At 35.3% G+C, this 26,786-nt stretch overlaps 2 protein-coding genes across 6 annotated transcripts; one reads left to right on the top strand and one right to left on the bottom strand.

Moving 5' to 3' along the window:
• The first annotated feature begins 1,552 nt into the window (after positions 1-1,552).
• Positions 1,553-9,515, top strand: LOC112503299. Of its 5 annotated transcripts, none has more exons than XR_003067925.1 (7): positions 1,553-1,680; positions 3,251-3,375; positions 4,064-4,146; positions 5,938-6,059; positions 7,782-7,946; positions 8,071-8,177; positions 8,958-9,515. XR_003067925.1 is itself a non-coding variant. In XM_025107362.1 (7 exons), exons 1-7 carry the CDS (start codon positions 1,632-1,634, stop codon positions 9,193-9,195), a joined length of 870 nt encoding a protein of 289 aa, XP_024963130.1. In that variant the 5' UTR covers positions 1,553-1,631; the 3' UTR covers positions 9,196-9,515. The 5 variants fall into 5 exon arrangements, 4 of the variants coding, with proteins under 4 accessions (XP_024963130.1, XP_024963129.1, XP_024963131.1 ...); XM_025107362.1 differs by having other exon boundaries at positions 5,944-6,059; positions 8,084-8,177; XM_025107361.1 differs by having other exon boundaries at positions 8,084-8,177.
• Positions 9,516-9,969: 454 nt separating this feature from the next.
• On the bottom strand, positions 9,970-22,579 carry LOC112503298 (T-complex protein 1 subunit beta). Its single transcript, XM_025107360.1, has 12 exons — positions 22,470-22,579; positions 21,603-21,654; positions 21,460-21,516; positions 21,118-21,183; positions 20,892-21,003; positions 20,613-20,741; positions 17,108-17,179; positions 16,733-16,848; positions 14,289-14,365; positions 12,503-12,988; positions 10,972-11,287; positions 9,970-10,402 (listed from the first exon to the last, which is right to left on the bottom strand). Exons 2-12 carry the CDS (start codon positions 21,606-21,608, stop codon positions 10,256-10,258), a joined length of 1,584 nt encoding a protein of 527 aa, XP_024963128.1. The 5' UTR covers positions 21,609-21,654; positions 22,470-22,579; the 3' UTR covers positions 9,970-10,255.
• Positions 22,580-26,786: the final 4,207 nt, after the last annotated feature.

The following is a 26,786-nucleotide window of genomic DNA, read 5'->3' as shown; positions in this document are numbered from 1 at the left end:
TCGGTCGTAGAGAGTTAGCGTCGTTGTCGGAGGCCAGAGACTTTCTGTCGCTCATCTTTGCCATGTGAGAGCTTATTGGTGGGAAGTCGCTTTACAAATTCTCGCAATTTGAAATTTAGTTTTACAAATTTGGTTATTTCTTTTAATATTTTAAAGAGGAAAAAGTTCCAAAAAAAAGTCAGAACTATGTAGAGCATCTCGAACGGCTTCCCCAATGAAGAAAGAAGAGATTTTGGATGATTTTTTATTCTAACAAATTCTTCTAGAGGTGGGTCGGGTGGGTTTGGGTGTACAAACCTAAAATCGGATCAAATTTTGGATATAGAAACGAAGCCACGAATTTAAGGTTTCGGATTTCGGTTGAGGTCGGGTTTTGGTATAGTTATAGTGCTAATAGTTATATATTTCGATCGATTTTTTAAGATGAATTCAATTGATTGAGAGAATTGATGAAATCGATAATATGTTTATAAATTATAAAAGAACACGACCGACTAGGATTTAGGCTATTAAAAAATAATTAGATAAATAAATATATTTATATTACATTCAAMATACATTTATATATCTTTCGGGTTTTCGGACGAGTTGGGTGGCCAAAAATCAAACCCAAACGAACTCAAATATCCCCTAAAATGTCGGGTTTCACATTGTCGGAATTCGGGGCATTTGAGTTTTGCACACAGCACACCTCTAGATTCTTCAAGAGATCTTCTAATGTGATTCTATATAGACACTTCTCTAAATCTCTATTTGTTGTCTTCACACCCCCTCTATAATTATTATGTAATTATATTTTTACTTTTTAGAGTAAACTATGATTTTCATCCATGTGATTTAAGAAATATGGCGATTTCGTTCCTATGGTTTATAAATTATTATTGTTTTCATTCATGACACTAAATATATAAAAACCATTCATTAATTTAGGATATTTTAGTCTTTTTGATTTACTTTTTTTTTACTTTATTAAATTTATTTATTGATCTATTTTTTGTTTTTTTATAATAAAACTAAATATTTTTTGATAAAAAAAATAATACGTAAAAACATTATATTATTTTGTTATTTTTAGATTTAAGTCAAAAGATAATAAATAAACTCTACAAATAGTTGTTTGTTTATTTATTAATAATTTTATTAAAAAACAATATCTGAATTATTAAGAAATGAATTCTGTTTAGTAAAAAAAGATTTATTGATCGGTCATGTCATATAGTCCTGAATTGGACATCCAATTGCTTCGATTTGAATTATCCGGAGAATGCCTTATATAGATATCCAATATATCAAAAAGATGGACAATCAAACCTATTTCTCGATTGAATRGAAGCCCAAAGAGGTGAATAGGGTCCCAAATAACGAGAGATATGTAAAAAATAGGTCCGATTATACCTATTCCTAATCCTAAATGGAATGTAACGACGTAGGAATCTTGTTTGATTAAAAAAAAAATGATAATCTCCTTGGTCCTCTCTTAATCATGGCTTCCATTAACCGGCTTCAAACTCGGTAAGCAGTTGGTATATAAGTTGTTTGTAGTCACCGGGGGTTCTCAAATCAATCCCAATTCTCATCAACTTCACTTCTCATAGACGATTTAAAAATCTTGCAAACACCGACGCTTGTGTATGATGGCAAGATCAAATTCGACTCGTGAAGACTGCAATCTCTACTTAGGTTAGAGCGAAATCACATACAAAACCCTCATATTTGAAGATGATCAACAGCAAACTATGATTCTCAGCGTTATTTTAGTTGGAGGAGTTACTTCGAGAACAACCCATTTAGAATTTACCCAAATGCATCTTTGTTATTGGTCATACCTGATTTTCTGTTTTTAGATGCAAATTGGTACGCTTTGCTACATGTTTCACACTAGCCTCTACATAAATCTTGGCGTTCGCTACAATTTCGTAGTTGGAAAAGAGCATGAACAAATCCAAGTGTAACTGTCTAATGGGAGTAAGATTTGGAGTTGTATAAACATCGTTCTATAATAATAAGAGTGTTTGCATACCACCTGTTTGGTGAATTTCCAAAGAAGAATCAGGATAACAATTCTAGTGTTATGTTTTCAACTTAACTGAGAGTATTCATTTGGCCATTCCCTACTAAGCATGCAACAACCATTGCGATAGATCATAATTGGCCAATGTTGCAAGGATATGGGTACAGAGTATGCCTTTTGATTTGTCTATGTTGTGAGTCCTAAATTCCATAAAGTGCATGGTACATTGGTATCAGGGTGTGCAATATATGTATATGAGCCAAAAAAACAAATCAATAGACGAACCAAGTTATCTTAAGTCTAAATTTTAGTGTGCTTTTACTTGGTATGTCTTGTCTCCATTCTCTTGTTGCCATAAGACCTAAGTTTTACTTTAGTTTTCATGCCTCTTTTTTCCTTAACAGAAAAGACCCAAGTCCTGGACTGCCTCTTGTATCCCAATTCTGTATTCATAATAACGAAGAGTGTGGATTAGTGCTTCATACCGTGCTATGTTCATTAGGAGGTTAGAGTTTTTGTCCTCTTGTTCTATTCCAGGACCTGGTATCTATAATCCAACAGGGTAAATACCAAGTACTTCCTCTCATCTCAGATGCCTTTGACGGTTACTGAATACCTTTGACCCTGGGAGACGTCTTCTAATTTCTCCTGCTGTGGTGCTTCACCTTTTTTGCTCAACTATCCATGTTGTGGCCCTGATCCTGTTTTTGGGGCTTAATTGCTCTTGTCAAGTTACATTATTGACTTTGCCATGAGGTCTAATTGTACCTGTTACGTGTGCCTCTGCCTAGGAACTCCAAATGAGTAATTTTTTGATGAGTGAAATCTTGTTGATACCTATTTTGACTAGTTGAGCTGTCAGAGTGTTAAATCAGATTGTTAGTAGCAAATTCAGTTGTCACGTCGACTATATTGTCAAAGGAAGCTTAAGATTGTGCTAGGAAAACCCTTTCGGGTATAGTACTATCAATGATTGGGACATTGACCAGATGTCCTTTTGTTGAACATCTGAAGTAATGAGCCCTTGTATTTTGTTTTGCTGACTCGTTGAGATGTTTTCCCTGACTATGACTATACTCTAGAGAGAGATGGATTTAGAAGTGAATGAGATGGTTGGCAGCTGGCCAATCTAGCCACAACCTTGCTTTCCAATATATGTGTGTGTATGCATGCTAGCTTGCTGAAAGTTTTCATGAAATTTCTAATAAGAAATTATCGTGTTCTGTTTACATTCTGCAGTAGAACAGATTCAGCACCAGAGAGTTGTGATCCAGAACAATCATAAAGAAAATCTTGTTGGCATATTGCATGAAACAGGTTCGAAGGAGGTTGTCATCTTGTGTCACGGATATAGATCCTGCAAGGTTGGCCATTCTGATTTTTCGGTCATATAATGATTTACTTTAATGACACTCCATTGAGAGATATTATTGTGTTTTATGCCATTCGTCATCTCTTCTACACTGTCAGTGTCAGCTTTCCCTCAGTGTTGTGCATATGTTGGTATTGGTGTATTCTATATGCTTTTGCTTGGGTGATATCTAAAGCTTTCTTTTCCTCCCCATTTTTGACAGTGCCTCTTCAAGTAAACATTTAAATTGATATTAACTTCCATAGATATTATACTTCTTTCGTGATTGAGTTTATTATACCATTTAGTTCCAAAGTGAAGTCCATTTGCATTTTTTGTTTTCTTCCAAATTAACTGAACATGGATTTTGGAAGAAGCAAGTAAGCGGTTGGTCTAAAAGAAGGTCAACCTATACATTCAATTAGTTTTAGATAAGAAACATGGGTTCTATACATAAATTTTATTTTAAATATAATTGATTCTCTCTTTTCGTCACCGTACCGACTTTCATGCTTCTCATACTTTTTATAAATCGACTCTTTCAGAGGCATAGTCACAAATATGATCTTGTGCTCTCAACTGATACCAGTCATATTGCATGACTTGATTTTGTGGCGATGTTAGGTCATGTCAATTTAGTTAGCATTGATCAATAATGCTTGTCAAAGGCTAATTTTCATAATTTTATTTCTACATTACAGGACAGAATTCCTATGGTGAATCTTGCTGCTGCTTTTGGAAATGAAGGAATTAGTGCCTTTCGCTTTGACTTTGCTGGCAATGGGTAATTTGATACAAATTGGCTAGAATTTCACAAAGATACTCTTCTAGTCAGATGATTGAATTGAATAACAAAAGACAGAATGTAAAATACAAGGGTGAGCTGCCAGACGCTCTCTCAGGCTTTAGCCCACATAATAACCAAGAAATCAGATACCCCTTCCTAGACCTTCCCCTTTCTTATTTAAACTCCTTCACATAAGCTAAACAGAATTTCCCGCCCAAACTAACCGTTCCCCCTTACCATCTCTGGAACCTTGTAGTATGACCCTGTACTACTCATCACTCATTTGTACGGCTAATACTAGGGTATAACATATTTTCTGTTTGCTAGTAATTTTGTTGCAATACAGATAGCAAATGGAATTTTATTTTTAGAGAGACAGAACAAACTTTTAAGCACACAAGCATACTGAAGAGAACACTGTCATATTATGAACTATGATGCCACATATACTCGTAGTGTAAAAGGCAGGAGGAAAGAACAAGCAGAGACAGTCATGCAAATTTGCTTTTGGAGCCAATCCCTGAAAACATAATTGTTGTCTATTTGCTGTCTTGTGATGAAAGGGGACGGCAATGGCATTAGTAGAGAGATTAATTCGAGTCTATTAACTCAGTAGGATGATTAGGATCAATATTTTAACTGTTATTAGGACAAATATTACTTCATCATTTAACTTTGTTATTAGGATCATTATTAGCTTAATTTGTTAGCATTTATATTTATTGTGATTTGTGAGGATGATTATTGTTAATATATAGCTATATTATTAACAGGGCTGTAATTCCATATTTGAATGAATGTATATATCAAGGGAGAACTCAACGTGGGGTTATGGGCTGAAAAGCAAAACTTAAAAATACATGAAGCAATCCTGCTTAACAGTATTATTATATAACGAAAGGAACTGAAATGGTCCTCAATTTGGATCATAGATGTTGATCATGCCTAACTTGCCACATATGAAGTCAGATCGAGCCTTATTAAAAGATCTAGGCTGTCGTGTCGAGCCAGCACCTGGTGTTTGATAAGTTAAGCGGGGACAGTCCCATTTTAAACTTTTAGTATATTAAAATACATTTGATACTTTAATAAACCAGTAATTTTGTTTCTCCAATTTTATGAAAATAGTCATCCATGTCTAAAGAAACTTGAACTCACAACCTAAAGGGTTAAGAAATGGAAATCTAATGATACTATAGGTAGGACCAAAGGCTTATTGCTACGGTAATTGTATATCTATATTTAACAATTAAAGCATATATGACAATGTACATTATATGCATAAATGATCACTTTGTAAGTTTATGTTTCTCATAAAAATCACAATGATTGAAATAAATATAATGTTGTTTCATCATCAGCCATGTGCCATAAAATATCAACATCATAACATCACTGATTCACCAATGTTATTGATTGGAATCTTCAAACCATGATTTTATGAAGTTAGAGGCCTAATTGGGTGAACCCTACATTAATTGACCAGTTTGCCAATTGCAAGTATTGCAAATAAACATAATTTCATCTTGGACAAGTAATGAAATTACAGGCAAAGTACTTGGGTAGTTATTGCAAATACAAATTTATAGGAAACACTTGCAAATAGTAGGTGTCTGCTCACCCCCTCCTCTTCTCATAATACCATGTCATTTTCAGTACTAGCTGAAAGAATCTGTTTGTTATTCTTCTTGTACTTGCTTCCCAAATTATGCTTAATATTGAATTTAGATGGCTCAGTTGATTGTGCTGACAGCTTGTTGATGATAACTTCTTTTGTTATGCTTTAAGAGATAGCGAAGGTTCTTTTCAGTATGGGAATTATTACAGAGAAGTTGATGATCTGCGGGCTGTGATGCAATACTTTGATCAAGAGAAACGCTCTGTGGCTGCAATTATTGGGCACAGTAAAGGTCTAAATCTGAAGTCACTTTCTTCATGTAGAACTAGAAGTGTATGCTATTTTGCAACCAGTCCTAAAGAGAGAAAATCAGAGCTTGATTTTGACCTAGTGTTTTGCAAAATACAAAATTGATTACTTAATTACCATCTGTTGATCAACATTTTCAATTTGTAGTGTCCATGATAAAGCTTAATGTGGTTATCAAATTTTTGACAGACGAATTCAGAATCTACTTTAAATTTCATAGGAAGGCTTACTTTTGTTGAGTTTGAGTCCTAAGAACACTGCAATTTATCTAAAAGTTGAATGTTATCACTTTTTACAAACTTACATTTTGTAGAGAACTTGTTTCCTTCGATACAAATGACTCTTTGATATCTGAAATGACTAATTTTTGCTTGTTATCATGAATAATTAAGTATTGCAACAAGCAGTCTTGTGGAGTGATCATGCAATCTTTACCCAAATCAAAATAATGGGGCCCCAAAAGGACTAAAACTTGAATGAGGTATAGAGTCAAGAGACATCACTTGTATACAGCTGAAGCTGGTATTTGGAAGACCTGCCTCCTCCTCTTTATCCATGTCAACTAAGGCATTTATCTCTTTTCCAACAGAAACTAGGCTAGTTCTTAAAGTTTGAATTTGAACATTGAAATTAACTTTTTGTTACATTGAAATCTCAGAAGAAACTGTTATCATTTAAGTTGGTGCAGTTTTCATAAAGGCAAAATGCATAGAACGATGACTATTTAGTCGTTGCCAACAAGAAACACCTTCCCTTTTGAGATCCTCTTCGCCCATGACAACAGGAATACCATCCCCCTTCCTTACATCTTCTTGATCTGGGTCTTCACGTTGCCTTTAAACCTCTCTCTCTCCTGGTGAAATGATGGAGAAACATATATTGGTTTCGTGATCTGTGTTTTGCCACCCTTAATCTGGTTTCGCGTTTGCATTTGATGTGGGTTTCTTATATTTGGATTATGCTTTGGGTTTTAATTCTTTAGATTAGAATATATAAGGTTTGATTTAGAATACATTGATTTTGATGTATTTTTGTGGGTTCTGTTTTTTTTTTTTTTTTTTTTTTTTTTTTGACAATGATATATATGGGTTTAATTTAGGGTTTTCGATTTAGAATATATGGGTTTTGTTTATCGAATTTTTTGAAGGAATCACACAAATTTATTAATGGGTGTTGGTGTTTGATGATGTGCATCTTCAAACAAAAAGTAATTTTTTTTTAAGTATATAATATTTATATACGACAAATGCAATAAATAAACTCACACGTCTTCCTCACCTTCGGTGAGGTTTGAACCCCTGACCTCCTCGGAGGCCAAAGACTACAATACCGTTAGGTCAAAGACCATTTGGTAACAAAAAGTAATTTTTGAAGGGATTTACACAAATTTGTTGGTTCATGGTGGTAATGGGTGGTGGTGGTGGTTTATGTTGAAGTTGAAGAACATCTTCAAACAAAAATAATGTGCGGTGGTAGTAGCCAGTAGGTGGTGGTGATACCATAATCATTCTCTCTAACAGTTGTCCAAGTTCATTGATAAACTTAACCTTACTCACCTGATTCAATGGTGGTCCTATTTTTCAACTCTAATCAATGTTTCCTATGTTACATCTCACACTAAACCATTGGGCTCTTTTTTTTTTTCTTCCCATAATTCATTATTAAATTTAAAATACTGTTATATTGATCAAAGGAATTCTTGCAGGAGGAAATGTGGTGCTTCTATATGCTTCAAGGTTTAATGATGTACATAGTGTGGTCAATATTTCTGGCCGATTTAATCTGAACAGAGGAATTGAGGGTCGATTGGGTAAAGATTACTTGCAGAGAATGAAGCAATATGGATTCATTGATGTTGCCAATAAAAAGGGTAAGCTTTATGATTTGTTGCTAACACGTTAACCATTGCTTTGTTATGTTACTTATGGTTTGGGCTTCATCGACGCATTGCTTAGGATCTTATGCACATCTTGGATCTCACCTGAACTAGTTAGTAATCAATTTTAGGGAACATAGAATATCGTGTGACTGAAGAAAGCTTGATAGACCGTCTAACAACCAACACAAGAGCAGCATGCCAACTGATTCCCCAAAACTGCAGGTTTGCAACTCCTATTGGTTTCTCTCGCTTCTTTTTCTGTTTGTATAATTTTCTGTTGTTAAACTCAAGCCGAATTGTACATTTGCTGTTCAATAATTATAGTCTATTGAAGGTTGTTTTAATAGACCAATAGCCAAACACTTGTAATGAACTATGTCGTTACAAGTTTTATGTCTTCAGATTGGAAGAAAATGAGACATGAAGTTTGTTAATAATATCTAAACCAAACCAAACCAAACCAAACTGAACGTGCCCAGTACATCCCACTTAAAATGTAAGTAGGGCCTAGGAAGTATAGGATGTATGTAACTGTGCCTACAGGATTGGAGACTAATAAGATCTAAAGTGATTTTCTGTAATTATTTATCAAATCAATCAAGGTTTTCATGTCAATCTAATTTTCTCGATTTTATTCTTGCCGCATACGTTTAGTTGGCTGAGCACTTGTAATAGTTTCATGGCAGAGTGGGCTTTGATTAGGAAAGAGCTTATGAAATGTGTTGACAACCAAGCACTTCCCCAATTTCATTACATTCAAGAGTCTACACCAAAGGCTTCTATTTTGTTGTAGAATGCTTTATGCATGACTTATAAGACGAATGAAACACACACACACACACACACACACCTTGACTTTGGTGAGGTTGGAACCCTTGACTTCATAGAAAGATTGGGTTACTGGATACCACGGGTTAAAGGCCCTTTGGTAGAAAAACACTTAACCTGAATTGGTTTTGACAATATTCAATGTGTTCTAATGTAGGAAGATGGTGGTTGCAGGGTGTTAACCATCCATGGTTCTGCAGATAAGATTGTAGGGATGGAAGATGGCCTGGAGTTTGCAAAGCATATACTCAACCACCAATTGCATATCATCAATGGAGCTGATCATGAATACACCTCTCATCAGGATGAGCTCGCTTCAGCTGTCCTTCATTTCGTCAAAGCCGGTTCCAATCACGACTCTCCCGCTTCATACACACAAGCAGCGGATAAGTCTCTACGTTCATGCTTATGACTTGCTTTATCCGTTCGGATTAATAGTAAGCCCGACTAGTACAATCGGCTATCACAATGTTTTGAGAAGTCAAGTGTGGCTAAGGAGTTGTATTAGTTCAACACAATTATAAGCATCAGGAAATGTTCAAATCACATGATGATATTGATAAATCTTATAATTGCAACTCCGAGGGGTAGCTCAACCGGTAAGAAATTGGTTTTATTTCCGGAGGGTTTATCTAACGGTTAACCTGGCGGTACCTTTGATAGCTCTAAAGATTTTTACGCTAGGACAAAACAATAAACTCTTAGCCCGTGCCACAATATGCAACATAGTGGGTCCACCCTTGCTCATTGTCCTATGTGATATCTCATAGGCATATCGATCTATATACTTTTTTCCATCTCAAAATAAGTGTTCATATTTCTATTTTGATATATTAAAAAATTATTTAAAAAATATATCCTCGGAGAAAATATTTCTCAAAATGGTACTAAAAAATAGTAAAATAATTAGTTAATTTTATACATATTAGTTATTTACCATTTACAATCAACCCCTACTTTTAAACAATGACATTCTGAATTGTAACTTTCAGCAACATTCAATTTTAAACATCTCAAGAACCACCACCACCAACATATAGTGGCTACTTGAATGAAACCTAAAATATCACCATGAATGGATCAATGGAAGTCAGATAAAAAAACACATTAGCCATAAGGCATCATAGTCTCGCATTTTGCTCAAGAAAAACACGTTTTTGCTTAAATAGACACTATTGCAACCGTCTTTGTGCAAAAAGCTTACAAATTGAATGATTCGACTCTATTTGTGGTCTGTGATGCAAAATCCAAGCATCCATAGCAAAAAGGTTCAAATCCCTTCATCTTAAAATACACCATGAACACAAATTAGAATCAACTAAGGGCTTAATGAATTCACTTGAAACAAAACCAATCCACAAGCACTTGTCCGGTTCCGATCATCACATCAACCCAGTGTCGCAAAATTTTACTTGGCAAAAACGTCTAAACGACAGCACACACCCTAATAACACAACCATTAATCATCTTCTTCACATTCTGTCTTCTCTCCTCCTCGGGGCGCAAGTGATGATCTCATCAACTCTCAGAATCATTTCTGCGGCCTCAGTTGCCGACAGCAAAACAGCCTGCTTCACTTTAAAAGCCTCTGATATTCCAAGCTCCCCCATGTCTCCAACCTAATAATAAACAAAATAAATAACATAAACAAAACAAAATCTCTATTTCCGACGCTTTTTGCAGTCCCTGCTCTACGGTACTCTTCATAATAGAGGATACATCCCAGTCTCCATGTCTGGGTGGGATATACTCGTCTCGTTTGGTTCATAGATTCACATAAAACTTCAAGGGCTATTTTATTACATAACCTTTGGAAGTCACCTTTACGAACTATGCTTTTGCTGTTTCTTTTCAAAATTTTACCGGGGAGGCAGTTTAAGGGTTATTTAGTACCCATGATGAGTTTGACGATCTGCAATCAAATAGCCACCCATCCCCATGAACCTTTTCAAATACTTCATTCTTCAGCATGTCTCGTGAAAAACACAACATTTCAATTCGTGTGAACTTGCTAAAGTATTTTTTTCAATCAAGCATTTATTGATATTGATTTTGGCCCACAATCCCCAACTTTCCATTATTAACGAATATTGATTTCGTCAAATAGTCAATCAACTTGGTCAAATAAATAAGGATAAAACTTGAATGATTTGCAATGCTACAAAATATAAGTATTTGTTTTACTTACAGAGCCAGTAATCACATCGATCCCTGCGTTGCTGTTCTCTTTGTGGTGTTCTGCACGAAGTTGGGCGATCAATTCGGCACTGTCCAAACCAGCATTGTCGGCAATAGTTGTAGGGATTGCAAGCAGTGCCCGTGAGAAAGCATCAATAGCATGAGATTTCTTCCCAGGTGTTTTTCGGGCCAATTCATCCACTGCCTTTGCCATCACCATCTCTGGCCATCCACCGCCAAGAAGAACCCTACTATCATTTACGGTCTGAGACAGCACACATAAGGCATCATGCAGGGATCTTTCTGCTTCATCAAGAACATGAAAACTGAAAGGAAAAAAAAAGTTGGCTGTGATTCTCATCATACAGATTATGCTTACAGAAATATACTCTTCTGCAAGAATACATATTCTTTCAAATATTGGTGCTTATAAAAATGAAACTGTAGACATGATGAAATCTAGAGATCGTCCACAGCACTCTTAAGAACCACTTATCAGCCACCTTATGGTCATCCAAATGAGGCTTTTTCAATAAGTTCAAAAAATTAACTGTCTTATAAGCTAGCTTATGGATGCCAAACATGGCGAAAGTAGGTTGTGGTGTCACCTTTAGAATAAAATTTCATCCAAAATATGTCCATAGATGACAATAGGTATGATGAAGGATTATTTATACGGATATGTATCTAGTAGTAATATCTTTCAATTAGAAAGATTATTGTTAAGGATGCAAATGATAGAATAAGAACATGGAGGATTAAGTGATAGCAAAGCATGCAGAGTCTTATGCGACTGTAAAATACAACAAAAGGTTAAAAAAAAGTTTTGTAGGGATCCAAACATAACCAGTACAGAAGACGAGTGCAGAAATATGGATGGTGTGATGGATGTGCATGCATGCGAGAATGGTAGGATAAGAATTGAAATTCAGGAGATGGGGGAAATTAAAATGACGAAAAACTAATGCAGAACTCCTACAGATGGTTTCACATCTCCAGCATAGATCTTTGGTAAATATCTAATGAACCGAGGTAAGGTAAATTAAGATTTCGATTCCCAGTTTGACCCCATGTGACTACAATAATAATATGCTGTGATGGAAGCTCATACTGAGATCATTTGCAGAAACTCGAATCAGTGTAAATATGGTGCGAGTAAAACTAAGAGCATCTCCAACAGCTGCTCCAAAAATGAAGAAAAATAAGATTTTGAAGCTTTTAGACTGGCTCTTTTTTAGCTCCAACAGCTTCTCCAAAATCAAGAATGTGGGTAGGAATTTTTCTACAAACTTGGAGAATCCTCTTAAATTGAATAGATGAAGAGAGAGAATGACTTTTATATTATTGAATATTTTAATGATATAAAATGTTGGAATATACAAAATTAATAACCAGTTGGAGTTGAATATAACTTCTTTTTAGAGATTTTGACTTTGGCTTCTCCATTTTGGAGAAACTGTAGGAGATGCTCTAAAAAGTTACTAAATTCAAAAGGGGAATTATATTATCAAAATAAAAACTATAAAAAGGCGAAACCATACCTTGCACCTCTCAAAACAATGGTACAGGCCTGTCCCATTTCAACACCTGAAAAGTGGATCAACTTATCCTCACCAATCATAATTTCTTCAATGAGCTTGCAGTGCCCAAGTTTAACAGATTCTGGATTGTCAAAGGTCGACGCAATTTCACCACCAGTAACTAAAGCCAGACGCTCAATGCCATCAAAATCAGCATGCTCTATTGCGAGAATTCCTGCATCTGCAAACAACTCCTCTGGGAAATTGTAGATTAATTGTCTGTTAACAAAGCAGTTGATACCATGACCGATGATCTTTTGCACCTTCTCCCTCATTTTTTCTTTTTCAGCTCCTTCAATTTGAGCAACCTTAGCCATTGAATCAACACGGACACGTGCTCCGTAGATTTTCACTTTGTCAGTATCCATTGCAGTGTTTGCAACCAAAATGTTTGCATTTTCTATTCGTTTAGGTTGCCCAAGACCAATCTTTTTGTCTAGAATAAATCTGCACAAGCAATATAAATTATACCCAAAAAGATGTCCTAAGAACCATGCAGTACGTTATGTTTAGTTAGACCATACAGGAAAGCAGAAAAAGATGAATGCCTTATTGATTCTTCTTTGAAATTTAAACTTGTACAAAGTGAAGAACCAGATAAATAATAATCTTTCTGGATAAAACATATACCTTCACAATTTCAAACCCATAAGTCATAATCACACAAGCAGTATGAGCATATAATTAAATCAAGAAATATATTCCATGATTACATATTAGTCAAAGGTACAAAAACAATCATATGTTCATTTGTGACACATTAAAATTCATTATAACCTTTCAAGTCATGCTCCCAGATAATTGACCTAACCAATTCTACATGAGCTATTAATGGATCCATGAACAAATACAGTGTCAAGTATGCATTACCTCCCGTTCATGATTTTGAAAATTCATGCCAAACTATTTTTAAATTTGAGAAACCAAGTATACAATAGAAAATATTATTGATGTTGAATTGCTGATCTCATGATATTTAGTATTCCTTCGTACTCATACAACTATATGCTAGTTTAATAAGAAAGTGATCTAGCAAATTATGTGAGATAACCAAAGAGCTCACAGTACTTGAAGGAAACAAGAACCAGCAGGTGGCAACTTCTATGCTCCATACCAAAGGGCCTTTGGCCTAGTGGTATGCGAGTCTTTAGCCTCCTAGGAGGTCAAGGGTTCAAACCTCACCAAAGATGAGGAGGGTGTGTGAGTTTATTTGTTCTATTTGCCGCATATAAATACTATATACTTCAAAAAAAAAAAAAAAAAACTTCTATGCTCCATTGCTGTTGCTTATGATGGTTATGAAGATATCACACTCGATCAACAGAAAGGGGATCATATGCATAACAATAGTTGCCTTTCATGTAAGTTTCCAAAAGCAATGAAATCATATTATTATGTAATGGTATTCTATAATGTGGATATCATAAAGTATCTTAACATGGGTTTTAGAACAAATGCTCCTCCCATCCCATCAAAAAATTAATGCTTAAACTGGACACACCTTTTATAGGTGTAATTGACTATCAGTCGAATTTCTGTCTTTAAAAATGACAAAACATGAGAATTGGTAGACCAAAATCAAAGCATCTACTAGTAATAATGGTAGGCAAATAGGTAATTGCAGCACGAAAGTAGGCCAAGGGAAACATCAAAATCATCCCAAAATGAGATGTGATGCAATTATCATATAGGGGGACTAACAATTAACAATACGAAGGTAAAATGAGAATAGGATCATAGAACGAACCCCTCATCCAAAAAAGAATCCTTTAATGACCCCCCGGCCTTCTTAATGATCTGGATTGACTCCAAGTTTGTGCTGCCCTGACACATGAAAGAAAATTATCAGGAAAAAGGATTTTAAAAATAAATGGACATGTAAATTATATCATGTTATTGCATGCATATCTTTTGATATAGTTTTGGACAGGAACTCCAATAAGTACTATAAACAACTCATCGTGATCAAGTCACCCCAACGCAACTACCGACCAACACACTGGAAATCCAACAGACAGTATGCATCATTAAGAGCATAAGGTCTTTGACTTGTATAATAAAAATACCTAGCAGAACTCTTCCAAAAAATGTAGAAACATAACTACTTATAAATTTTGGTTTTTCATATCTGAAGGTACTGAAACGCTGCATGATTTTCAGTTTATAGTAAAATTTAAAAAATAAAAAACAGATCTTACAAACGCCTATTTTACCCTTACATTCATTTGCCACAACTTAACTTCAGCAAAAAAATGGCTTATATATAAAGCCAACCGCGAAATACGGATCCCTAGTCAATAGATGTAAATATGTTTCTTAGGTGGCATTTTGGTACATAGACAGTACTGCACTAAACAGGACAAGATAAAGATAAAAGGACTGGACATGACATGACAAGTTGTATTTCTAGTGTTTGGCACGATTAGGATTGGACAGGACTAGGCTGGACAAGTTTCACGTAACTATTGTTTAGTGATTTTATATGGTGGTGAAAGATGTGGTCGGCAGTGGTGATGGTGATAGTGGTGGAGGTAGATGTTGTAGTAATCGGTGACTGATCGTGGTTGTTGAGGACGAGAAGATCGTGGACGATGATGTAGGTGATGGCCGATATGGTGTAGGTAGAGGTGGTGATGGACGGTGGTAGTAGTGGTAACCGATGGTGGAGGTGGCCACTAGTGGTGGTGGTGGCAATGGTCAAAGGTGGTTGTGGTGAAGGTAAAGGTGGTGGTTGTGGAGGGCGTAGAGATGGTGGCAGCCGAGAGAAGCGGATGTGGAGGTCGAGTTGTTGGTTGTGGATGTGGTGGTTATGGAGGAGGTGGAGGTGGTAGTGGTAACCGATGGTGGTGGAGGTGGTAGGGGAATCCAATGGAGGAGGTGGTCGGCAGTGGCCGCTACCAGAGGTGGTGTTGGCAGCGATGGGCAGTAGTGACCATTAAAAACAAATACCATATCAAGGTTATCTCAAATGCGGGTAGATTGGTAACGTTTAGTTTTGATCCATCTTGTTCCACCTATTTTGGTGTTACAGAAAAGCACGTTTTTGTGCCATCCAATCCCACCCCGTCCGTGTCTCTGTCCCATGTCACGCCAGACGTGGAACAATGAGTTCTCATCCTCTCCTCTGTCGTGCCAAACATGGAACAGTGAGTTTCGTCCTCTCTAGTCATGCCCAGCCTCATGTACCAAACGCAGCCTTAATGAACAAGATTATCTACACATAGCAAATTCTATGGTGTTTGATTGCCTAGAGGGATTTGAGCAATCCTTATGTGCAAGGCCTTTAGTTCATCTTCGGTGGGATGCTCAAAAAATCACAAGCATTCCAAGTGCGAGCTTTGAGTCCCAAGTTCATATTTGATCAGCTATCTTGTCACTTTTACAACAATGGTCCTTCACCAAGAGTCTTATCATGGTATATCACTAATTTTAAGCTTTTGTTAAAACAGAACGGTATACTGATGCTCCCCCTCACCATAGAATTGGCACTATGTAAAATGGTCATGTGATAATTCATTCATTTGGTATCTGATCCATCATGATGCATCAATCAGATTGATTTAATCAGCCCCAGATATTGTTCATTGTGGAATTTTTATCCAGTTTAGTAGAAACTTCAACAGTAAATCATTACAGTATGCCTTCAGTTGCATGGTGATAAAAGAGAGTTTTACTAGATAAACTGATCAAAGTCTCTTAAATTAATCATAGACACCTTAGGTTAGGGTTACTTTATAACTTGATCAAGGTCTCCTTGATTGACTTTGGACACCTTGGGTTACTTTATAACTCGGTTGTTGTAGTACAAATACTAACAACAAAAAAAGACCTTGTGCCTAAAGTCCGAGTTTTTAAGAGAAAATGTTAGAGAAAGTGAGAAGTGGGGTTTTCCATCATCTAGTTCCACAACGACCAACAAGTATCATCATAATACAAGTGACTTCTATAAATAAAATAAATAATGTCTTATGCACTTGGTTTATATACGACTTTCCAGGATTCAGATGCATGGCATACTTCACCAGTGTTTCAACATTAAATTTTCCAGGTTTAAGTACTTGTGGTTCATATTTAATATTGTAACTACATGAAACTGCAATGATGTTGAAAAAGATGCTCTAAAGTTTAAATGATATTGAATAAGATATGCAATAGCTTTCCAGTGCATACAAAGTATAAACTACTACTCACTTTTAGCCTCATAACAGCATCAACAGCCAATGTTGCAAAGTGTTCCTTGTCCTGTGAAAGAATTTTAGAACTCAAAGTGGTCATTGCAATCTTCATTAAGTCTGATCTGAATTTCTCTGCATGAACCAGTAGACATAACATTAATATGCAGGGTACATTTTTAATTGGATGGAAATAATCAACTGATAAATAAATATTAATTTCATTTGTGCCTGATACCACATATTACCATGTAAGCTGAGATGTTATGAATCCTTAATTTCCTTATAGAGGCTAATAACATGTTCAATTAAAGTGACATAAAATGTAACAAGTTGTACAAAGCGTGAAACTACAAAAATGTGAAACTTTAACATAAATATAAACAATCAGAACCTGCATCCTCTTTGTTATCCATGACCCTTTCTAACAACGCACTTCGTGCACAGTCAGCAGCCATACGATAACCTGAAAGTAAGAGCAAGCATGACATACCTATAAGAGAAGTAACACCCAGCATATCCCTCTTTCAATACTGATACGAAAAAAATTGATGATGTGACATTCATGCACAAAGCTAGTGGCCTTTATTTTGTGCTTGCAATGAGAGCTCTTGCAACAAAAAAATTAACTGAGATAGGACTTCCTGAATATTAGCATACATATCTGATTGCCTAAAATAATTCAGAAGTTCCAATAACATACTCATATATGCATGCTCTACTTACCAGGCAAATAATAGCTACATGTTCCTTGTAACCTATGAATCTTCCTGGTCCAACAAACAGATTAAAGAGGTACCACTCAATTAAAAGCCTTGACACCATTAAGAAAGCTAAGTTTTTTGTAAACACTATCCTGCAACTTTACTAGTAACATATTTGAAGAAAAGTCATCCTAGGAATCACGTACTCAACTATCATTATCAACATTATTACTCTCGAATAAGTTTTATTCTGCACATAGTCCTAGAAGAACATTTTAAAATACAGAAGTTTCAGCTACTTTGGACTAAGGTTTTAAGCATCTTGCATTTATAATCTTGAGCAGAAATGGTTACAGGTTTAGTTGACATCAAAGCTTGATGAGACTAGTCTTAAGCATGAATTTTCTCCGATGTTTGTTACTATGATGTTTGGATATTTCCCTGGAACGACCACAAATTAAGTTCTTAAAAAAAGAAACAAAAAGAAACCCAAAATCACTAAGCTCACACTCTGATTTATCAACAGGGATGCATTCTAATACATTGAGGAGTAAAATGAATCTGAAAAAGTTACAAGAAACTAACTGGAGAAGAGAGAATGATGTATATGAGAGATGGAGTGAGAGAGAGAGAGAGATTTAGAAATAAAACAAAATCAATTCACTAATATGAAGCGTGCTATGCTCAACAACGGCATCTATATGTGAATTCAGTGCAAAAGACAAAATGGAAGAAAATTATTAAATAAAAACTCCAGCAGAAAACTAAAGTGATCCTACATGAAATTAATGTGATAAAGCCTGCCCCTCATATTAGGCTGACATATCTTCATGGCCTAGACCAAAAATTAGTGTATATGTATCAATACTAAATGTTTAATTCATCCTCAAATGTGGTACCACCGAGGCCTGAATATTTCTCAATGATCAAACTCATCATGTCTTAATGGCCTAGAACCCAAAATTACAAGGCGATATTCATCTATCCAGCTATTATAAACAAGGCTCGAACATCCTGTTCAACCAGCGCCTTGGAAACTTATATTGGAACCTCTATCTACAACAACACTGCTATCAAATTGAAGACATGGGATCTAAAAGTTGCCCATCTTTACAAATGGTAAATAAAGCAAGAGAAATACACTTATCTAGTACACATGCTTCCTTAAATTGGACTAATTCATGCAGGACAAGATGAAGAAAAGAATCTTAGATAAAGATCATAGACGTATCGAGGATTCGAAGAACCACTCTGCATAACCCTCGGATTTCTTCACATTACAACAAAAACTATATATAACTGAAAGAGGAACCCTTAAAACTAAATCCCAAACGAAGTAGTCGAACCTATACGTAGGCTCAGATAACAATAAAAATATACTTACTTTTGCAAAGTGCAAAAAGCTTAAAAAAACATAACGAATAAAAAAATAAATTCAAATTCCTATCATCCCTCCTTTCCCTTTGAAAGAGTCACCTTTGCTAAAGTAAAAGAACTACAATGCTATTGAAGGTCCTGATTGCATCCAAGCTATCAAACTTTTCTATAGTAATTTAAGTGCATTGTCATCAGAACACACCACTTAACCAAATGTTATAGATGGCCCCCAACACAAGTTCCTGTAATCTGTTCTTCTGCAACATCCAACAATTACTACAATAACGGGTTGTGGGGTACAGTTAGGAAGAAAAAAGAGATCAGAGATAAAAGAAATGTCTAATGGGCTAGAATATGTGGTAACGATGTCATTTGTCTTGGCATAAGACAATTCAACACAGATCCACGACCAATGTGCATGTTGTTTGAACGATATAAATTGTATGCACTAGCGCTAATCTTCCTGGCCACATCCTCAAACATGCACCTTCTTCCAAGTACCATGAGGCAACCTCATGATATGATCATATGAGGTTGGAGCAAAACTTAATAATTCTCCAAGAATAATTGGTCAGTATGACACTCATCAGCTGTGGAATTGCAGTTACAATCATTAAACCAACTGTTCTTCGTATTTCCATCCACAACTCATGTGTGTGGTCAGCAAAAGACTTGAAGTCTAATTAGTTCTATGGGTAGACGGGAGTGCGGGACCACAGGAGGAGAACCAAGTTACTTCATAGTCTAGGCTGATGACGTATGTAAGGCTTGAAATCACTCACCCATAGAACATAGTGCCATGTGTTGTGATCTCCGACCAAACAATGTAATAAATCCTCAAGACTTCTTTTAACCATCAATTTGGTGATGATATGTAGTTAAAAACTTAAGCATGGGATGAAGCTTCTTCTGGAATGCTATCCATATATAACTCCTAAACTTGACATCCCTATCAAACAAAATGAAGAGCAAAATGCCACATGAAATAAAACCTCTTCAAAGAGTAGCTTTGCCAAATAGGGAGATTCGGTGTTTATGTACAAGGGACGAAATGACCATCTTTGAGAACCTAAAGATCACCGCAACTGCAGAATCATAAACCCTTGAATGTTTTTGGCAATTCTAAGATGAAGTCCATACTAAACCTTCCCACCGCTAATTGGGGAGGTGTACAAACTTATGTTCCGATTCTTAGCCTTTGCAGTATCACACTTGTGGCATTGGGCAACAATTCCTGCACAAGTTTATTTTGACTAATTTTAGTTTATCTTGTTCATTTATGTCTTCTTAGTTTAGTTCATATAAGAAATGTAAATGATTCTTAATCCTTTTAAGGGCCTAAATACTTCATTTAGGATTCAGACTTAACAATTGTTTTTAGTTGTATTGTAATTTATAGTGCGAAACCAAAGATCTTAAATGTGAATGATCCATGGGATTCAAAGGGTTCAAACACCAAGTTCATTCTTTTATTTTCCTGTCCCACATCAATAATGAATGTGTAAATACAAACACTTTTTTCTACTTTTTTGTGTTAAATGTGGGATAAGTTCACTATTTAACGATGTAGTTCCAATATGATTTGGTGTATGTAATGTGTTCAGTTCATCAGAATTGACTATTGAATTCATGTTGTATTTTCAATATTTCATTGCTGCTGTTTATATTGTAGGTAAAGATAGCTCATATGCAGTTGTTTACAGGTTTTGTGCAACAGGTGTGAACATATCCTAAATATGCATGGCATCAGCCAAATGCACATTATGACATGTAACAATAAAATAACATGGATCAACAAAAAGAAATTGATGATGTAACCTGATATTATTGTCATTGGATGAATCTTTGTGGCTACCAACTTCTCAGCCTCCCTTAGAAGTTCCCCAGCCAAAACTACCACTGAAGTAGTCCCATCACCCACTTCATCATCTTGCACTTTTGAGATGTCTAGTCATACAACTAAGGACTCTAACAACACATTTAAATTATTTTACCGAAAATTCACAATGCATAGTACCCTTCTCCACCTTAATGATTCAATCGTCACCAAGTTTTAATAGCGCAAGACAATAGACAGAAAGACTATTTCAAGGATACCAATAAGGACCTTAGCAGCAGGGTTGTCAATATGAAGGGACTTTAAGATGGTGGCACCATCGTTAGTCACCGTGACACTATGTCCTCTACCTGTTGATTGTAATATTTTATCCTGCAAATTTTGAATAATCAAAATGATTAGTTGGGCAAACGTACATACAAAAAAGGAGAAGCCGACATTGCACTATATTTAAGAAACATGATGAAATATGGAAGGAAGACTAACCATTCCCTTAGGCCCTAATGTCGTCTTTACCAAGTCAGCTATTGCCATGGCTCCAACAAAGGATGCCTGAACCAAAAAGAAAGGTCTTTTTAAGTATAACATAAAAATTAAACACAAGTTGTAACATTCCTAAATGGGAACAGGAGGAAAGGTGATATTTTGTTGATAAATTTCCAACGTGCAGGGAGTATACGTACAACACTAATAATACAGTTCAATGCAAATCTATCAAAGCAAACCAAAAACTCCAAACCAAGCATCGATAACCAAAAATAAGTACGTAACATATTCATAAATACAAATGTGTGCGTGCATTTGTCACATGAGGCTAAGAATACTCACCATTCGGGCTCGTTCACCCTTTTCTTCAGTGGCTTCATCTTTAAAAAGTCTTTCAACCTAAGACACCAAAAATATAGTTAGAAACAGGATAAAAAAAGAAAAACTGACTAACTATAACTTAAAAGGTTGAGAGTTTAACGTACCGCCATAGAAAAGCAGAAAGATTTAGCCCAATCGCTCGAAGAGTGTTACGTACTGAATAAAAAGAGTTCATATTTCCCATTATACATGATGAGAAAGTAGTAAATCATATATTTATAATAGAAAATGCTTCTTTTTAGTGCCTATTTCTGAGAAACAACATTTATTTTATAGCAGAAAATAAATAAGTACCAAAAAAATTTGGAGGTATAACAGCCATAATGTATAAAGGGTCCATCCAAGTTTCATCGAGTTAATGGGAGGTGGTACATCAAGCAGTTGGCAAAGGCCAACTTGATCCTCTTCCCTAAGGACCCCCATTAGGGAGCCCTAGGAGAACTTGATGTCTATAGGTCAACACAACATCTTCAAACCTAACGCGTATCATAAGAACAGTTGTTTGATTGATATCAGCATTTAATGAGAAAAACTAACGTTAGGATAAAGTGTTTTTTTGATCTCTTTAATAAAATATTTATTTTTCAAAATAACAGGCTGTAACCGGTGGATAAAATGAACACATATCAATCAAGTTCACAACTCCAGTGATGATGAACAAAACACCAAAAATCACGTCTTCTGAAAATGTTGCAGAACTGTGTACTCCAAGAACACGTTAACAGTATAGGGTTTCAAGGGTGTTCTAAGTGTAACAACAACCCTCAAAATGTAATAAAACGTCAGAAAACTGAACAAAACACTTGTAAAAAGTCTACGTATTTCATAAATAACTTGATAACGATGAATTTGCAACTGACGACGGCGTCACCATTTTCACTACCCTTTTCCGATCTCCTTAAAATGAGGTACGTGTTTTAACATTAACTTACAATATGAAAGAATAAACATGAGTAACAAAGAACACATACTTGTATTCCCGCCGATCTAGCAAGCCACTCCTCCTCGATTTCAGACTGTGTTCTTCCCCTCGAAACAGTTCGAGTACTTGTGGTCTGAGGTTGATGAATTTTAGGGCTACAAGTAGTGGGTGTGGGCTTCATCGTGATTTTGAAGGAAAGGAAACTATCCAGTAACCCAAACCCGTCGCATGGCCCAAACCAATTTCTTTTTGGGTATAATTTTTCCATCTATTATTTAAAATTTAAATGAATTTTTTTTATTAATCTAGATATTCAACCCGCTATACGAGCCGACTAATCTCAGAGAGACCATCTGCTTTATGGGTATTCTGGAGTCACCGCATTTGAACCTCTGTGGTCACAAAAGGATTTTTATTTCTTCTTGGATTTGAACTTGAGACCTTCAAGTACTTTTGATCCTTTGAGTCAGGTTCAAACCAATCAGGCACAACCCATGGTACATTGATTTATGAGTGAATTACATTCTTGGTCCTATGTGTTTTGTAGTGTGTTTAACTAAGGTCTTTTAAACGCATTTATTACACTTTCATACCTATGGTATGTAAAAAGCGTACAATATGAGTCTTTTTTATTAATGGAATCAAAAAGATTATGCTAACTATGATGAGTAAAGGGTCTTTTTGTCATTTTACCCTCTTTTGTATTTTTTTCAAAAAGCAGTAGGGAACAATTTTGCACCGCTTCTGTAATCTCCTTCATTTAGTTTTTTTTTTTTTTTGTAAGGGTGTCCGGGCCAAATCCCGACTAATTCCCGGCAAATTTGGAGGCTAAACATGGCCCCACTTAAATGTCGCCAACACTCCCCTCCCAGGACTCGAACTTGGGTTCATGACTATGACATGCCCAAACCTTTACCACTAGGCTGGAAGGTCTTTGACTCCTTCATTTAGTTTGAAGAACAAATGGGTAAGGTTTGTTTGTTTACCTCTTAATAGTTTCATTAAGAGACAACCTTTGAATTGTTAATAGATGAATCTTGTTTGGCAAAAAAAAGTCTGTCTTTTAATGGTTCTAAAACCCTCTGAATGATTTTTGTATCTTGGGTCTTCTTTAACCATTCAGCGTTCCAATTTCATCATGAACAATTATATTTCATTTTGCATTATATCGTAAGAGTCTCTTAATCATTCTGATCACTTAATCATTATGCACCAAAACCATTTAGCAACTGCTGAACAACCCATAAATCTAACCCAAGAAACACGACCACAACTAATCAGGAAGAAATACGTATTGAAAGTGTGAATCGACGCCTAGATAATCACCACCAACAACGTAATTGAGAGAGGGGGAGGGGGTCCGTCAACGTGAGATGAGAAGTTATCATGTGATTTCAGTAAAAGGAAAAAACTATTAACTCTTTTAATTTTTCAAGAAAATTGTAAGTACCTCTTTATAATATGTATAAATAAATGTTTAAGGCCTTTTATAATATAGTATAGATTTATATGTATTTATGATATTTTATAATATTATTATATCCATAAATATTCAAATAACGGATTTGTTTTGTAGGTATTGACGAGATTAATATAACGGTTTGGAATGATTAATTACTTGGACAATTTCTTGGAACAAATAAGTCCTTAGATATTCCAAAACCTGTTAAATAACTCCTTAGACTTTCTAAAACTTGTTAGATACATTCTTATGACCTATAAAACTGGTTAATGTACATCATACCTGTACCTGTTTATAAATAACAAAAATCAAACGAAGCCTGAAAAATCGAACCATACCGGAAAAATCGAACCATACATGTACCTGTTTATCTATTTAGCATTTAACAAATAAATAACAAAAACTTTATATTGAAAACCAAGCGTTATCATCTAGAGTTAGCACTAGACATTTACGATCTACCATTCTACCAAACTGCATCATCTCTTCATAATCATCTCATCATCATCATCTATGTGAGGAAATGAAAACAAAACAAAGAAATTGGAAACCTAAATCGAACCTGTATCTGAAATTGAGCTCCAAATCGAACTACTTGAACTTGGTTGTTGCTGTTTTGAATGAAATCGAACTCCAAAATCAAAGAATGTTATGTAAGAAATCAAAGAAATTCGGTGATTGAGTGAAGAATAAAAGAAAAAGCAAGTGAAGAACGTAGCCACAGAAGTCGAATGTTTTCTGAAATCGAGCTCCAAATTCGTGCCTTTGGTTGGTTCAATCGATTCAATCCTTGTAAAAATCGAACCTATTGGGCGTTGGCTGTTGCTGTTTATGTGTTTGCCTACGGCTTGGTTCGTATGCAGAGCCACAGAAAGTGATTGCTCTGTTGCTGGTAATGACGAGGGGAAGAGGGGCGAGTGTAGGACTGTGCCTCGTTTTGACCACACAGCCGGCGACGGTGATGGGGCTGGGTTGAAGGTGTTAGCGATGGCGGTATGGGGAGAGGGTAGCAACGAGGGGGAGTGATGTTCCCAGGTTTAATCAATCAAAAACATGAATAAATAAGAACACAGATTAAATCAACAATTGCAGAAATAGAAATGTAGAGAGAGAGAGAATTCTTCAAAGGCTTAGATTGATTTTCAATGGTTTTACACAAAACTAAACTTGACCAACTAACTCTATTACAACACTTCTACCCACCCCATTTATACACCAGGAATACACAAGAAACATAAAGCTTGGATACAACATTTAAGTACAAAATATTAAACCTAACATTATCCCCCCTTTGGATTCAAGCTTTAAAAACAGCTTTTAAAAATATATCAACAAATTCTTCAGACTCTTTAGCCGCAACAATCTTCAGAATTTATCAGCATCTTGATATCTTCAAAATTTATCTTTTAAAACTTTGTACATTCTCCTCCTAGTGAAAATATTGTAGAAACTCCTCCTTTGAGTAATAATTTCTCTTTTTTCAAAACTTCAATCCTTCACGATCTTTCTCAGACTTTAACAATCCTTTAATCTTTAATAATCTTCTTCAAGAAACAAATTTCTTAACAATCTCACCCTAAACTTTGTAGACTTTCAAACAATTTCTCTTTAAAGCAAACAAATCATCTTTTCAACAATCTTTCCCTAAAATTAGATTAGAAATAATTTTCACATCACTCCCCCTTAAAGACAACAATTAAAAAAAAATTCAACGATCAGCAATAATCTTCGGAAACTATCTTCACTTGATATCATCTCTCTTCCTTAATCAAGTTACTCCTCTTGAAATAACACTCTTCATTCATATCTTCATATATTTGCATCATGTCTTTGATAATGTTTCTCCCCCTCATGATGATTAGGAGAATCCTGAACATCATGAACAATCAAATATATGCAATTTGAATCACAAAGACTCATGAAAGTGTCAAAAAAATTATCATACATATATATTTGGCTCAAAAGACTCAATGTGCACAGAATAAAGTTCGAAGACCGGAGGTGTTTCTTATTGTTTCAATATCTAAATCTTTCGAATGAAGAATAGATAGATTATATGATAATTCACCGTGATGTATGAAACAAACACCTTTTGTGAGATACTTGAGTAGCTAGGTGGGGTGACACAAGTAGTCGACATTGAGTCCATGTCTGTTTCAATATTCATCTCCAAAGAATGAGAATGAATAGATTGTATGGTTACCCGGTTAACTATTTCGGTTTAGAAAGAACTATATTTATTTCTTTTAAGTCCTATCACACACTCACCATTTTCTTTTAGCTCACAAACACTCAGTCTCTCAACATTTTACCTCAAACACTCCCTTTCAAAATATATCAAACACTCCATTGAAACTTCTAAATTCTTAGCACACAGAAAATTATTGCACGTTCAGATATATATGTTACATTTCATAAGAAAATAATGAAGAATGAGTCCTGAATTATGTACTTAGAAGTCATATATGTAGAACAGGTCCTGAACTGAGTTGTTCATAAGCTAAAACACTGAAGATATTTGTTTAGAATTATCAAGAACCAAATTCAAACGCTAAACAGAATGACTCAGTACACACGGTGTTTATCAACAAATATTCAAAAGTTAGAATGTTTAATTGTGAAGAACAAATCACAATTACTATTTCAGATAAGAATTGAAATATTGTTATGAAATAATGCACAATGAAAACAATTAGAATTTCAAACGAGTGTATTTCGATCGAAAAATATCTATGAATATATGAGTCATGGAAATAACTAATTTTAAGAACAGTTGAATCAAGTATTGAATTATGCATGATTCTTCTGATTCTTCTTCTTCTTCTTCTTCTTCTTCTTCTTCTTCTTCTTCTTCTTCTTCTTCTTCTTCTTCTTCTTCTTCTTCTTCTTCTTCTTCTTCTTCTT

This window comes from Cynara cardunculus, unplaced genomic scaffold (assembly GCF_001531365.2).
Source record: "Cynara cardunculus var. scolymus isolate 2C unplaced genomic scaffold, CcrdV1 Un_Scaffold_2851, whole genome shotgun sequence".
In the NCBI taxonomy this organism is placed as follows: Eukaryota; Viridiplantae; Streptophyta; class Magnoliopsida; order Asterales; family Asteraceae; genus Cynara; species Cynara cardunculus.
The sequence above is the reverse complement of the archived record's forward strand: the minus strand, read 5'-3'. Positions and strand labels throughout refer to the sequence as shown.